The sequence below is a fragment of the Neofelis nebulosa genome, chromosome 6 (genome assembly GCF_028018385.1).
Source record: "Neofelis nebulosa isolate mNeoNeb1 chromosome 6, mNeoNeb1.pri, whole genome shotgun sequence".
NCBI classification, from domain to species: Eukaryota; Metazoa; Chordata; class Mammalia; order Carnivora; family Felidae; genus Neofelis; species Neofelis nebulosa.
In genome coordinates, this window is record NC_080787.1 from 21,549,359 (window position 1) to 21,562,716 (window position 13,358).

Sequence of the window (13,358 nt, forward strand, 5' to 3'; positions counted from 1 at the left end):
AGCAGCCGACTTCGGCTCAGGTCATGATCTCGTGGTCTGTGAGTTCGAGTCCCGCGTCGGGCTCTGTGCTGGCAGCTCAGAGCCTGGAGCTTGTTTCGGATTCTGTGTCTCCCTCTCTCTCTGACCCTCCCCCATTCATGCTCTGTCTCTCTCTGTCTCAAAAATAAATAAACGTTAAAAAAAAATTTTTTTTTAAAAAAAAGAAAAGGAGGCATGTGAGACGCGACGAGGAGTGTTTGATTTCTTCAAAGCATTTGTCCAGTCAGACATTTAAAAATGGCATCCAAAGAAGAAATAATGAGTGACCAGCGGTTTAGGAGGGTTACAAAGGACCCAAGATTTTGGGAAGTGCCAGAAAAGGATCGAAAAGTCAAAATTGACAAGAGATTTCGAGCAATGTTTCATGACAAAAGGTTCAAGTTGAATTATGCTGTGGATAAAAGAGGACGCCCCATCAACTACAGCACTACAGAGGACTTGAAGCGTTTTTATGACCTTTCAGATTCTGATTCAGATCTATCTTATGAAGATGATAAAGCATTGAATCAAAAGAAAAGGAAGAAGAAAAAACCCCAGACTAACAACAAAATAGAATCAAAAAATCTAGTTGAAGAGAAAAAGAAAGAAAGCAAAAAAATTAATCAAAAGGATTCTGGAGATAAAAATGATTTGGATAACTCCGACAGAATTCAGAAAATGGAAAAGTCATGCAAATCTAAGAAGGTAGATTCAAAAATAGGTTCTAAGAAAAACAGAGAAGAATTTACACAGAAAAGTACAACAGGGAAAAAAAACATTGTTCAACATAGTACAGATTCATGTCCCAAAGGAAAAGTAGACTTGGGCGTCTCTGAAATTGTGAAATCTCCCAAGCTCAAGTACTCTAAGACAAGAAGAGAAATGCTATCAGTGGTTTCGCTAATGGCAAGAGACAGTGATGGTTATGAAAACTCGACAGGTGGTAAGAGGTCTGACAAAGATGCTCTGGAGGAAGAATCAGAAAGTGCTAGTGAAATAGGTGATGAAGAATCTGAAGATGAGATTACAGGCGTTGGTAGAAGTTCAACTGATGAGGATGATGATGATGATGATGATGATGTTGATGGAAATGAAAACGATGAGGAGGAGGATGAAGATGAGGAGAGTGAGAATGATGATGAAAGCGACAGTGGTCCTGATCTTGCAAGGGGTAAAGGAAATATAGAAACTAGTTCTGAAGATGAAGAAGATATGGCAGATTTACTGCCAGAGGACTCTGGTTTTGAGCATGCTTGGAGAGAATTAGATAAAGATGCTCCTCGGGCTGATGAGATTACACGTCGATTAGCTGTTTGCAACGTGGACTGGGACAGATTAAAGGCGAAAGATTTGCTGGCTTTGTTTAATTCATTTAAACCTAAAGGAGGTGTTATATTTTCTGTAAAGATATATCCTTCAGAATTTGGAAAGGAGAGGATGAAGGAAGAGCAAGTTCAAGGACCAGTAGAGTTATTAAGTATACCTGAAGATGCCCCTGAAAAGGACAGGACTTCTAGAGAAAAACCGAGAGATTATCAATTCAAACGACTCAAGTACTATTATGCAGTGGTGGACTGTGATTCCCCTGAAACAGCTGGCAAAATTTATGAGGATTGTGACGGCCTGGAATTTGAAAGTAGTTGTTCATTCATAGATCTAAGGTTTATACCAGATGATATTACCTTTGATGATGAGCCCAAGGACATAGCCTCAGAAGTGGATTTAACAGCATATAAACCAAAATATTTCACATCTGCTGCGATGGGAACCTCAACGGTGGAAATCACTTGGGATGAGACTGATCATGAAAGAATGACAACACTCAACAGGAAGTTTAAAAAGGAAGAGCTTTTGGACATGGATTTTCAAGCTTACTTAGCTTCCTCTAGTGAAGATGAAGAGGAGATAGAAGAGGAGCTACAAGGTGATGATAAAGTCAATATGGAAGAAGACGGGAAAACAAAGAAAAGTCAGAAGGATGATGAAGAACAAATTGCTAAATACAAACAGCTCTTGCAAGTTATTCAAGAAAAAGAAAAGAAAGGCAAAGAAAATGATATGGAAATGGAAATTAAGTGGGTTCCAGGTCTGAAAGAAAGTGCAGAAGAGATGGTGAGAAACAAACTGGAAGGAAAAGATAAACTGACCCCTTGGGAACAATTTTTAGAGAAAAAGAAAGAGAAGAAAAGACTGAAAAAGAAACAAAAGGCTCTTGCTGAAGAGGCCAGTGCAGATGAACTTCCCTCTGATGTTGATCTGAATGACCCATGCTTTGTCGAAGAAATTACAAAAATAGGTATAAAAGAAAAGAAAAAATCAGTGAAATCTACAAAAGATGGCATATCTCCAGTGGAAGAAGCTGAAATAGAAAGACAAAAGGCTGAAATGGCTCTGCTCATGATGGACGAGGAAGAAGAGAGCAAGAAACAATTCAATGGTAATAAGATTTTAGAGCACCAGAATCTAAGCAAAAAGAAGAAAAAACTGCTGATGAAAAAGAAGGAATTATTAGAGGATGACTTTGAGGTAAATGTTAAGGATGCATGGTTTCAGGCAATGTATACTTCCCACTTGTTCAATTTGGATCCTTCAGATCCTAATTTCAAGAAAACAAAAGCTATGGAAAAAATCCTTGAGGAGAAAGCCCGGCAGAGAGAACAGAAAGAACAAGAACTTACTCAGGCAATAAAGAAAAAAGAGAGTGAAATTCAAAAGGGATCACAAAAGAGGTCCATTGATCCTGCCTTGTCAATGTTGATTAAATCTGTAAAAAAAAAAACAGAGCAGTTTCAAGCAAGAAAAAAACAAAAAGTCAAATAGCTGTTTGTTGTTTCTTTTTGGATTGAGAATGTGTTCTCCTAAAGTGTACTGAAGTGATGGAATATTATTGGGAACAAAGCTTTCTTTCAAGAATATGAACAAAATCTTATTCTGACAGTTGTAAAATTTCTTCCCCTATACAACAGTTTGACTTAATTGTGGATGATTGACAGATTTGTTCTGTATGTTTCCACAGATTAATCATAATTAATTTAATTAAACTGAAATACAAGATTTATAAAATTTTTGTATTTTATGAAATTGAGTCATACTAGTAGAAAATTACTCTTGTCCTAATTTTTTAAAAGATTATTTACAATTCTATATAAAAATAGAGCAGTGCCCAGTTGTTAAGTCTGAATAAGAGTTAGGAACAACTTGAAACTATGTAGATGCAATATGTTAATTTCTCTGGAAAAGGAGGCAGATTTAGGTGTCTATGTAAATTTATTTTTCTGGCCATAATGGATAGAAGCCAATAACTTCATTGTTTGTTCATGTTTATTATAGTTTGTTTATGAAATTAATTTGTAAATAAAGGTATAAAATATTTAAAAAAAAAAAAAAGAAAGAAAAGGAGATCCTGTCACACACTACAACATGGATGGAACATGAGGGCATTATACTAAGTGAAATAAGCCAGTCACAAAAGGGCAAACACTGTATTATTCTACTTAGATGAGGTATCTCCAAATAGTCAACTCATAGAAACAGAAAATAGAATGTTGGTTGCCAGGAGCTAGCAGGAGGGAAAACGGAGAGTTGTTGTTCAATGGGTATAGAGTTTCAGTTTTACAGGGTGAAAAAGTTCTAGAGCTCGGTTTCATAATACTGTGAATATACTTAACACAATCGAACTGTAGGCTTAAAAATGGTTAGGACGGTAAATTTTATGTTATGTGTTTTTAAGCTCAATTTAAATAAATGATAGAAACATTGAGGACTATGGTAGCTTTGCATGTTTTCCCATTGCTTATGTTTATCTGTATATATTAACCATTTTTTCCTCATTCTTCCCATTATTATTATTATGTATATATATATTTTTAAATTTTTTTAACGTTTATTTATTTCTGAGACAGAGAGACACAGAGCATGAACGAGGGAGGGTCAGAGAGAGAGGGAGACACAGAATCTGAAACCGGCTCCAGGCTCCGAGCTGTCCGCACAGAGCCTGACGCGGGGCTTGAACTCACGGGCCATGAGATCATGACCTGAGCCGAAGTCAGACGCTCAACCGACTGAGCCACTCAGGCGCCCCTATTAGGTATATATTTTTATACATACAAGTCATTGAAGGTCAACTTTACAATGTTTTCCTTAGGCAGTGGAATATTCAGTGCGACGTGAATGGAGCCAGTGATGGATACGATAGCTGTTTTGACTTTGTGTCTCCCAATTTTGGAGAAGCGTGAGGTCCTCTTACTTACCCAAAGGGTAGCCAGATCTTGTTGGGTGAAAACATAGAGTTGTTTCATTGCATGGAGAAGTTCAAACGTGTGTAGAAAAAAATTACCTCTAAGCTCCAAATGTATCCTTTTTGATGCTGGAACTGGATCCTCATTTTCTCGTATCATTTAGCTAATTCAGCAATAAGTGAAGACTTGAGTGATTCACATAAGAATATAAAGGACGTTTTCCTTCATAGATGTGTGTGTGTGTGTGTGTGTGTGTGTACGAGGGTGTGTTCCAATCCGTTAACACTGGCACGTATAGCCAGAAAGACTAAACAGATGGACTCCGGATGAGTGAAGTGTTACTATACATCGACAGTGAGTTTTCGGTCTCCACCCAGTGATATAAACACTAAAGCTTCTCCTCCCAGCAGTCATGGCCCCTAAATGCACTGCTTCATTTTGTTTTAAGTATTGTTGTTTACATTTATTAACAATACACAAATCATCCCTTGAATACATACAACAAATACCTGCAGAACTAAACAGGGTATTTTTAATGTCTTTTTATTTATTTTTGACAGAGCACAAGCAGGAGAGGGGCAGAGGGAGAGAGGGACAGAGGATCCAAAGCAGGCTCTGCGCTGACAGCAGCGAGCCTGAAGTGGGGTTCGAACTCACACGCCTCGAGATCGTGACCTGAGCTGAAGTCGGTTGCTCAACGGACTGAGTCACCAGGTGCCCCAGGATATTGTTAACAAAGGAAAAGAATCACAACTTATTGTACACATCTTTATACAAGCTATCAAGGAATGTACACCGGCCATTTTAATCACGTGATTGAGAACTAACAAGCTATAGTTGGAAATATTCTTTTTTTTTTTTTTTTTATTTAAATTCAAGTTAGTTGACATGCCGTGTAGCCCTGGCTTCAGGAGTAGAACCAAGTGATTCATCTCTTACATTGACACCCAAGGCTCACCCTGAAAAGTGCCCTCCTCAATGCCAATCACCCCTTCAGCCCATCCCCCCACCCGCCTCCCCTCCAGCAACCCCCAGTTTGTTCTCCGCATTTAAGAGTCTTTTATGGTTTGCCTCCCTCTCTGTTTTTATCTTATTTTTTCCTTCTCTTCCACTATGTTCATCTATTGTGTTTCTCAAATTCTACATATGAGTGAAATCGCATAATGTACCACTTTAAATTTCCCTTTCTGGGGCACCTGGCTGGCTCAGTTGGGAAAGCATGCAACTTTTGATCACGTGGTCATGAGTTCGAGCCCCACATTAGATGTAGAGATTACTTAAATAAACTATAAAATAAAATAAAATAAAATAAAATAAAATAAAATAAATCTCCCTTTCTTCTCCATAGCAGATTCCTTAATAAATAGCACCTTGAGCAGATTCCAGAACTTCCAGGTCACCTTCGGTTATTGAAAAATCCATTCCCTGAAAACCGGTGCAGCCACTCTGGAAAACAGTACAGAGGTTTCTCAAAAAACTAGGTATTGTGCTAAGCGAAGTTAGTCAGTCAGAGAAAGACAAATATCCTATGACTTCAGTCATATGAGGACTTTAAGAGACAAAACAGATGAACATAAGGGAAGGGAAGTAAAAATAATATAAAAACTAGGAGGGGAACAAAACAGAAGAGACTCTTAAATACAGAGAACAAACAGAGGGTTGCTGGAGGGGCTGTGGGAGGGGGTTGGGCTACATGGGTAAGGGGAGTTGAGGAAGGCACTTGTTTGGGATGAGCTCTGGGCGTTATACATAGAGGATGAATCCCTGGAATCTACTCCTGAAGTCAGTGTTGCACTATATGCTAACTCACTTGGACGTAAATTTAAAAATTAATTAATTAAAAAATAAATAAAATAAAATAAAACTTAAAAAAAAGAAAGAAAGAAAGAAAAAGAAAACTCCATTCCCTTTAAAGCTATAACCTCATTCCAATCTAAAGCTTTCCTTACCTTGTCACTGACCAAACTCCTGGATCGAGGGAGGCTGAAGCATGGTGGGAGGCAAGGTCTTGTTCTTTGAGCCCCCTTCACTCTTCGTCACCTCTGAGTGTGTGGTTTGATGGGGATGAGAGGACACGTCATCTTGCCTGTCTCTTCTTGGGAACAGATGAGTGTCTTGTACTGATCTGCCTGCTGATGTGGCCTTTCGTTGGCTGCGGCTGTCTCTGTTTTTCATTCCAACTGGTTATGGATACCCTACTTCATGGCGGGTCACCAGACACTCTATCTCTGCAGCATCGTGTGTATTCTTGGGAAAGCCTACAAGCCTGCCTATTGACCGGGTTCTCTGATGTGAGAGGTCTGGTCCCTCCTCAAAAGGAGTCTTTGGGCAAAGATGCAAATCCTCTTAGATAAAATTAGGGCAAAACCAATCAAGCTCAGTTTCGTTCCATAATGACCCCTGGAACTAAGGGAATTTTACATGTCTTTGTCACCAGATGGTTGCTCATTCCTTGGTTTTACTATCTCTTGCTGCCCTGCCAATTATTTCCAGTTCTTTTCCTTGTTTCCTTCTCTTCCTTCTTTTCCTTTCATTCCTGAAGTGCAGAGCCATAAGTTCACTCCTTGGGCAAAGATCTAACTAGAGAAGGAGATGCCAGTCTTCCCTTTGTGCACATCTTGTATTTTCAAGTGATTCTCTTCTCTTCCTCATTTTGCGTGGGAGTAGGAGGTGGGGGGCAACCACAGCAGTCCCGTCGGGCTGATAATTCACATTTATGATGATACTCTTTCTCCCTCATCAGTCTTAGCCTGATATTAGGGAGGAGGGAATGTGTATATCTGGAGTCCACAAATTACAGCCCATGGGACAAATCAGGCCCACCGCCTGTTTCTGTAAATAAAGTTTTATTGGAACACAGCCACATTCATCTATTGTCTATGGTTGCTTCTGCACTACAAGGCAGAGTTGAGTATTTTTTTAACAGTCCCAAGCTGAGTGTGGAGCCTGCTTGGGATTCTCTCTTTCCCTCTCTCTCTATCTCTGCCCCTCCCCCGCTCTCATGCGCACTGGAGCTCTCTCTCTCAAAGAATAAAATAAAATAAAATAAAAATAAACGTTTTAGAAAAAGAAATAAACATTTTAGGAGCGTCTGGGTGGCTGAGTCAGTTAAGTATCCCACTTGGGCTCAGGTCATGATTTCACAGTTCGTGAGTTTGAGCCCCACATCAGGCTCTGTGCTGACAACTCAGAGCCTGGAGCCTGCTTCTGATTCTATCTACCTCTCTCTCTGCCCCTCCCCAGCTTGCGCTCTGTCTCTCTGTCTCTCTCTCAAAAATAAACATTAAAAAAAAATTTTTTTAAGAAAAATAAACACTAAAAAAAGAAAAAGACTGTTTTTGCCATCTCTTAAGAATCTCTTATGGAGATTTATGGCCCTAATTGTATGAAACTTAACACCCCTTTGACCACTCTCCATTCCATGGACAAGAGCTTAATCCTATTTAATATTTTGTTACAATTGCTTAGACACACACAAACACACACTCCCCATTTGAAGTTTGACTCTGCTTGATACTTTAGTCTTTGGAACATAGACTTAAAGTCACCAAATAATATTACTTGAATTTTTTTTAAGATTTAATTTTTAAGTAATCTCTGCACCCGTTGTGGACTCAAACTCACAACCCTGAGATCAAGAGTCACATGCTCTGCCAACAGAGCCAGCCAGGCTCCCCTAGTTGAATTATTTATAGCCAAGATTCAATGTGACTTTCAGAGACAGAGAGAAATAGAATTATTTCTTACTCTATCCCTCAAGAAACTTATGTTTGAGATCTCTGAATAACGAAGAATTAGCTAGCCCCTGACTTTGTTGATTTTCTTTACAGTATAGTGTTTCCTATTTAATTAATTTCTGCTACCTTTATAATTTGTTTTTCTACTTTCTTGGGTTTATTCGGTGTTCATTGTCTACTTCCTTTTTTTCTTTTTTTTTAGTTCTATTTATTTATTTTGAGAGAGAGAGAGAGGCAGACAGAGAAGGAGAAAGAGAATCCCAAGCAGGCTCTGTATTGTCAACACGGAACCCGACAGGGCTTGGAATCATGAAGCGTGAGATCATGACCTGAGCCAAAATCAAGAGCAGAGACCTTAACCAACTGAGCCACCCAGGCGCCCCTGAACTCTTGCTTTTAAGGATGAGCCCAGGACCCTCATGCAGTTCTTATTTAAGATTTTTTATTTTGGTTTTGTTTTGGGTTTTCTGCAGCTTAGCTATGGTGTCTCTGGGTGTAGAATACTATTTGCCAAATTTCATTGACTTTAAAGTTCACTTTTTTCCTTCATGTTTTAATATTTCTGAAATCAGGATGCGTCTTACAACTAAAGGCCTTTTACAATAAGCTGCTGGTCAGACAGCCATCATGGTATGATTGTCATTGCCACATGGGCAAGCATGGGTTAAGCTTGGGTGACTTCAGGGCTTCCATAACCAATCTCTTTGGACTTTGACTTTTGTCTCCCAGCCCAGGCTTCAGCAAACTGTGGTTCACAGGCTGGCTGCCTATTTTTGTAGGCAAACTGTACAAAACACGGTAAAGTTTTATTGGACCTGTTTTTGTACAAGCAAACTGTAAAAAACGTTGTAAAATTTTATTGGAACACACCCACGCTTATTTGTTTACATATTTTTTATGACCACTTCTTTTTTTTTTTTAATATGAAATTTATTGTCAAATTGGTTTCCATACAACACCCAGGGCTCATCCCAACAGGTGCCCTCCTCCATGCCCATCACCCACCCTCCTCTCCCTCCTACCCCCCCCCCCATCATCCCTCAGTTTATTCTCAGGTTTTTGAGAGTCTATGACCACTTCTTTAAAAACCTTTTTTGAATATTTTGATCTACATTAACAACCTCATTGATATTCTTTTCTGGTATTACTGCCTTTCTTTCTTTCTTTCTTTCTTTCTTTCTTTCTTTCTTTCCTTTCTTTCTTTTTTGATAGATAGAAGGAGTGCAAACAGGAGACAAGGGCAGAGGGAGAGAGAGAATCTTAAGTGCCATAGTCAGTGCGGAGCCAGACTCAGGGCTCAATCCCACAACACTGTGACCATGACCTGAGCTGAAATCAACTGGCGGATGCTCAACTGACTGAGCCACACGTGCGCCCCTGCATACATTCTTTATTGCGGGTGCGCCCCTGCATACATTCTTTATTGCGGTTAAAAAAAAATAATGACATAAAATTTACCCTCTTGACTATTTTTAGTGTATAGTTCAATAGTGTGAAATATGTTCACATGGTTGTAAAATAGATCTCCAAACCTTTTTCATCTTATTAACCTGAAATTCTATATTCATTAAATAGCAATTTACCTTTTCCCCCCTTCCCCAGCCCCACAGAGTCACTTTCTATGTCTATGACTTTCGTTCCTTTTCAAGGCCGAATTTTCTCATCCACTTATCTGTCACTGGGCATTTGAGTTGCATTCATGTCTTCGCTATTAGGAGTAGTGCTAGTTAACATGGGGGGTGCAAACATCTCTACCCATAAACTGCTTTTGTACTGCAATGGTGGAATTGAATAATTATGACAGAGAACCAGAGACTATATGGTCTGCAACCCTAAAATATTTACCATCTGGACTCCTTTTTTTTTTAATGTTTTAATGTTTATTTTGAGAGACAGACAGACAGAGTGTGAGTGGGGGAGGAGCAGAGAGAGAGGGAGACACAGAATCCGAAGCAGGCCCCAGGCTCTGAGCTGTCAGTGCAGAGCCCGACACGGGGCTCGAACTCACAAACCCTGAGATCATGACCTGAGCCGAAGTCAGACGCTTAACCGACTGAGCCACCCAGGCACCCCTTAATATCTGGCCCCTTAAGAAAAGGTTCCAGACCCCTGATCTTAGGCCAGTAAGCCTCTCAGCTGTTTTTCTCAAATCACAAATCTCTTGACGTCCATTTCTCTGGTATCTTGGCTTACTAATGCCTCAACATCTTGCTGTGTCTTTCATGCTGTTAGAAAGGATGCATTTAGGGGCGCCTGGGTGGCTCAGTCGGTTAAGCGTCCGACTTCGGCTCAGGTCATGATCTCGCGGTCCGTGAGTTCGAGCCCCGCGTCGGGCTCTGTGCTGACAGCTCAGAGCCTGGAGCCTGTTTCAGATTCTGTGTCTCCCTCTCTCTCTGCCCCTCCCCTATTCATGCTCTGTCTCTCCCTGTCTCAAAAATAAAATAAAAAAATGTTAAAAAAAAAAATTAAAAAAAAAGAAAGGATGCATTTATATTTCATCCAGCTTCTTGGTTGTTTTCAGTAGAAGGGTTGGTCTGAATTGCACAGTCCATTAAAAAAGTAAAAGTCAGCTCTAGCACCTTTTAATAAATTCTTTTTCTCTTTAAATCGACCGGAATCAGTTTCTGGGAATTTTTTTTTTAACGTTTATTCATAATCTTTGAGAGAGAGAGGCAGAGACAGAGCGCGAGTAGGGTAGGGGCAGAAAGAGAGGAGACACAGAATCTGAAACAGGCTCCAGGCTCTGAGCTGTTGGCACAGAGCCCGATGTGGGGCTTGAACCCACGAACTGTGAGGTCATGACCTGAGCTGAAGTTGGATGCTTAACCCACTGAGTCACACAGGAGCCTCTCTAAATTTTTATTTTCATGCTCAGAGCATCCCATGTTAGCCAGTAGAGGCCCTTCAAGGTGACTCTGGTGCCTTTGAAAGGTTCTCATCCTTCTTGGAGCACTACCCAACTTTCTGTGCCACCTTGTTTTGCAGACTTATCTTACACTTTCCCTGGCCAAGCTCTGGAACTGGTCTTTTCTCCAAGGAGCTTTAGATTAGCTGAAATGTTACCAAAGCCCAGGAACACATTGGTACAAGCAAGTCTTAACATCCAACTACAGTCTTTGTGCTCAATTGCAAATAGCAAGACTCTAATCTCAAAATAAGCCTTGCCTGACAGCCTCGTCTCTTTTTTTTTTAATTTTTTTAATGTTGATATTTATTTTTGAGACAGAGAGAGACAGAGCATGAGCAGGGGAGGGGCAGAGAGAGAGACACAGAATCCGAGGCAGGCTCCAGGCTCCGAGCTGTCAGCACAGAGCCCGAAACTGCGAGATCATGACCTGATCTGAAGTCGGACGCTCACCCAACTGATCCACCCAGGCGTCCCCTTGACAGCCTAAACTTTGAACATATAAAGCACCATGATCACGGTGATAAGTCCACTTACCTCCTGTCAGCATACAAAGTTGTTACAATATTTTGCCTATATTCTCTGTGGTATGCTTTATACTTTATATCCCTGTGACTCATTTATTTTATAACTGGAAGTTTGTATCTCTTTTTCAAATGTTTATTTGAAAGAGAGTCAGAGAGAGGGGGAGAATCTCGAGGCTCCATGCTGACAGCAATATTTCTATTTTTAGTGTTTTGTGGAAACTCCATACTGTTTCCTATGGAGCCTGAACCAACTTACATTCCCACCAACAGTGCCCAAGGGTTCCCTCCTCCCCACATCCTCACCAATATTTGTGATTTCTTGTCTTTTTGATACTAGTCATTCTGACTGGCGTGAGGTGGTATCTCACGTGGTTTTGGTTTGCATTTCCCTGGTGATTAGCGACGGTGAGCATCTTTTCGTGTATCTGTTGGCCATCTGGATGTCTTCTTTGGAAAAATGTCTATTCAGGTCCTCTGCCCATTTTCAAATTAGAGTGGGGGAGGGTTGTTTGTTTGTTTCTGGTGTTGAGCTGTATGTGTTCTTTATGTATTTTGGATGTTAACTCCTTATTGGATATGCCATTTGCAAATATCTTCTCCCGTTCAGTAGGTTGCACGTTTTGTTTTCTCGAAGGTTTCTTTAGCTGTGCAAAGTTTTTGACTTTGATGTAGTCCCAACTGTTTACTTTTGCTTTTGATGCCCTTGCCTGAGGAGATGATCAAAAAAAAAAAAAAAAAAAATGTATTGCTAAGACCCATGTGTAAGAGTTCATGGCCTGCGTTTTCTTTTAGGATGAACAGCCTAATCTAATGGACCCTGTCTCCCTCTATGTCTGTTGATCTCTGCCACCTCACTTTGTTTTATTCTCTTCCCAGAACTGACTCACGGTCTAAAATTGTCTTGCTTGCTGATATATTCTTATAGTTTTTCTATCTCTTCACCGTGACTAGGAAAGATCTATCTGTTTAAATACACAGGAAAATTGCCAGCGTGTGAAACTGGCACAATTTCTTTGCGAAATATATAAGTGAATAAGTGGAATCTTCTTGCTTAAAAATCCCATGAATGGGGTGCCTGGGTGGCGCCGTCGGTTAAGCGTCCGACTTCAGCCAGGTCACGATCTCGCGGTCCGTGAGTTCGAGCCCCGCGTCGGCTCTGGGCTGATGGCTCGGAGCCTGGAGCCTGTTTCCGATTCTGTGTCTCCCTCTCTCTCTGCCCCTCCCCCGTTCATGCTCTGTCTCTCTCTGTCCCAAAAATAAATAAAAAATAAATAAATAAATAAAAATCCCATGAAAACACAACCTATTTCTTTACCCTTATTTTACATTTATGACTGTTTTTCCAATGGCATTTGCCCAGAGTCCCACCATTGCTTAGAAAAGTTTCTCAACTACATATCCAGATAGGAAAATTTGGATGCACGGTAATGACTACCCCGTTAGGGTTTTAGTAAATTTCCTACGTTTTCCATATCTTTGCCTACCAGTCTACAATGTAGTCAAGTCACACTGTTGCTTTTTGTAACCGTATCCCCCATCAATCTCATGCTATGACTGTGGTTACTCTTTAAACCATTCTTCTTCCACTGGGTGGGTCATCTCTGATACGCAGCCATGCAAGTGGAAAGTCTAATTTAAACACTTCCTGTGGAGTCCTCTGTAAAGGCCACCACATGAATGCTAATTGTGGAGTCTCCATGCCTGGGCCACTCCGAGGTATGCGGAAAGGGATCACCAAAGGTGTTGAGCATCAGAGTTTAAACGTGTAGACGTGGCAGTAATCAGTGCTTTTCCTCCCGGCTCTTCATGACCCAGGAAATCTGCTTAGTGAAATCCTGAGAAAATGAATCTAAATGATAGTTTTCCAGCCAGTGATCCATGAGATGCAAGATGCACGTTAACCACCATGCACCTGTTTTCTCCTCCGCATTTT

General features: G+C 40.4%; 1 protein-coding gene across 1 annotated transcript; it reads left to right on the plus strand.

Annotated features, from left to right (window-relative positions):
- The first annotated feature begins 217 nt into the window (after positions 1 to 217).
- Positions 218 to 3,368, plus strand: LOC131513800 (ESF1 homolog). The gene has a single exon (XM_058733029.1). The coding sequence runs from the start codon at positions 277 to 279 to the stop codon at positions 2,836 to 2,838; it is 2,562 nt and encodes an 853-aa protein (XP_058589012.1). The 5' UTR covers positions 218 to 276; the 3' UTR covers positions 2,839 to 3,368.
- Positions 3,369 to 13,358: the final 9,990 nt, after the last annotated feature.

Excerpts from the sequence above, each read along its gene's own strand:
- LOC131513800 (XM_058733029.1), top strand. The coding sequence starts at position 277 with ATGGCATCCAAAGAAGAAATAATGAGTGACCAGCGGTTTAGGAGGGTT.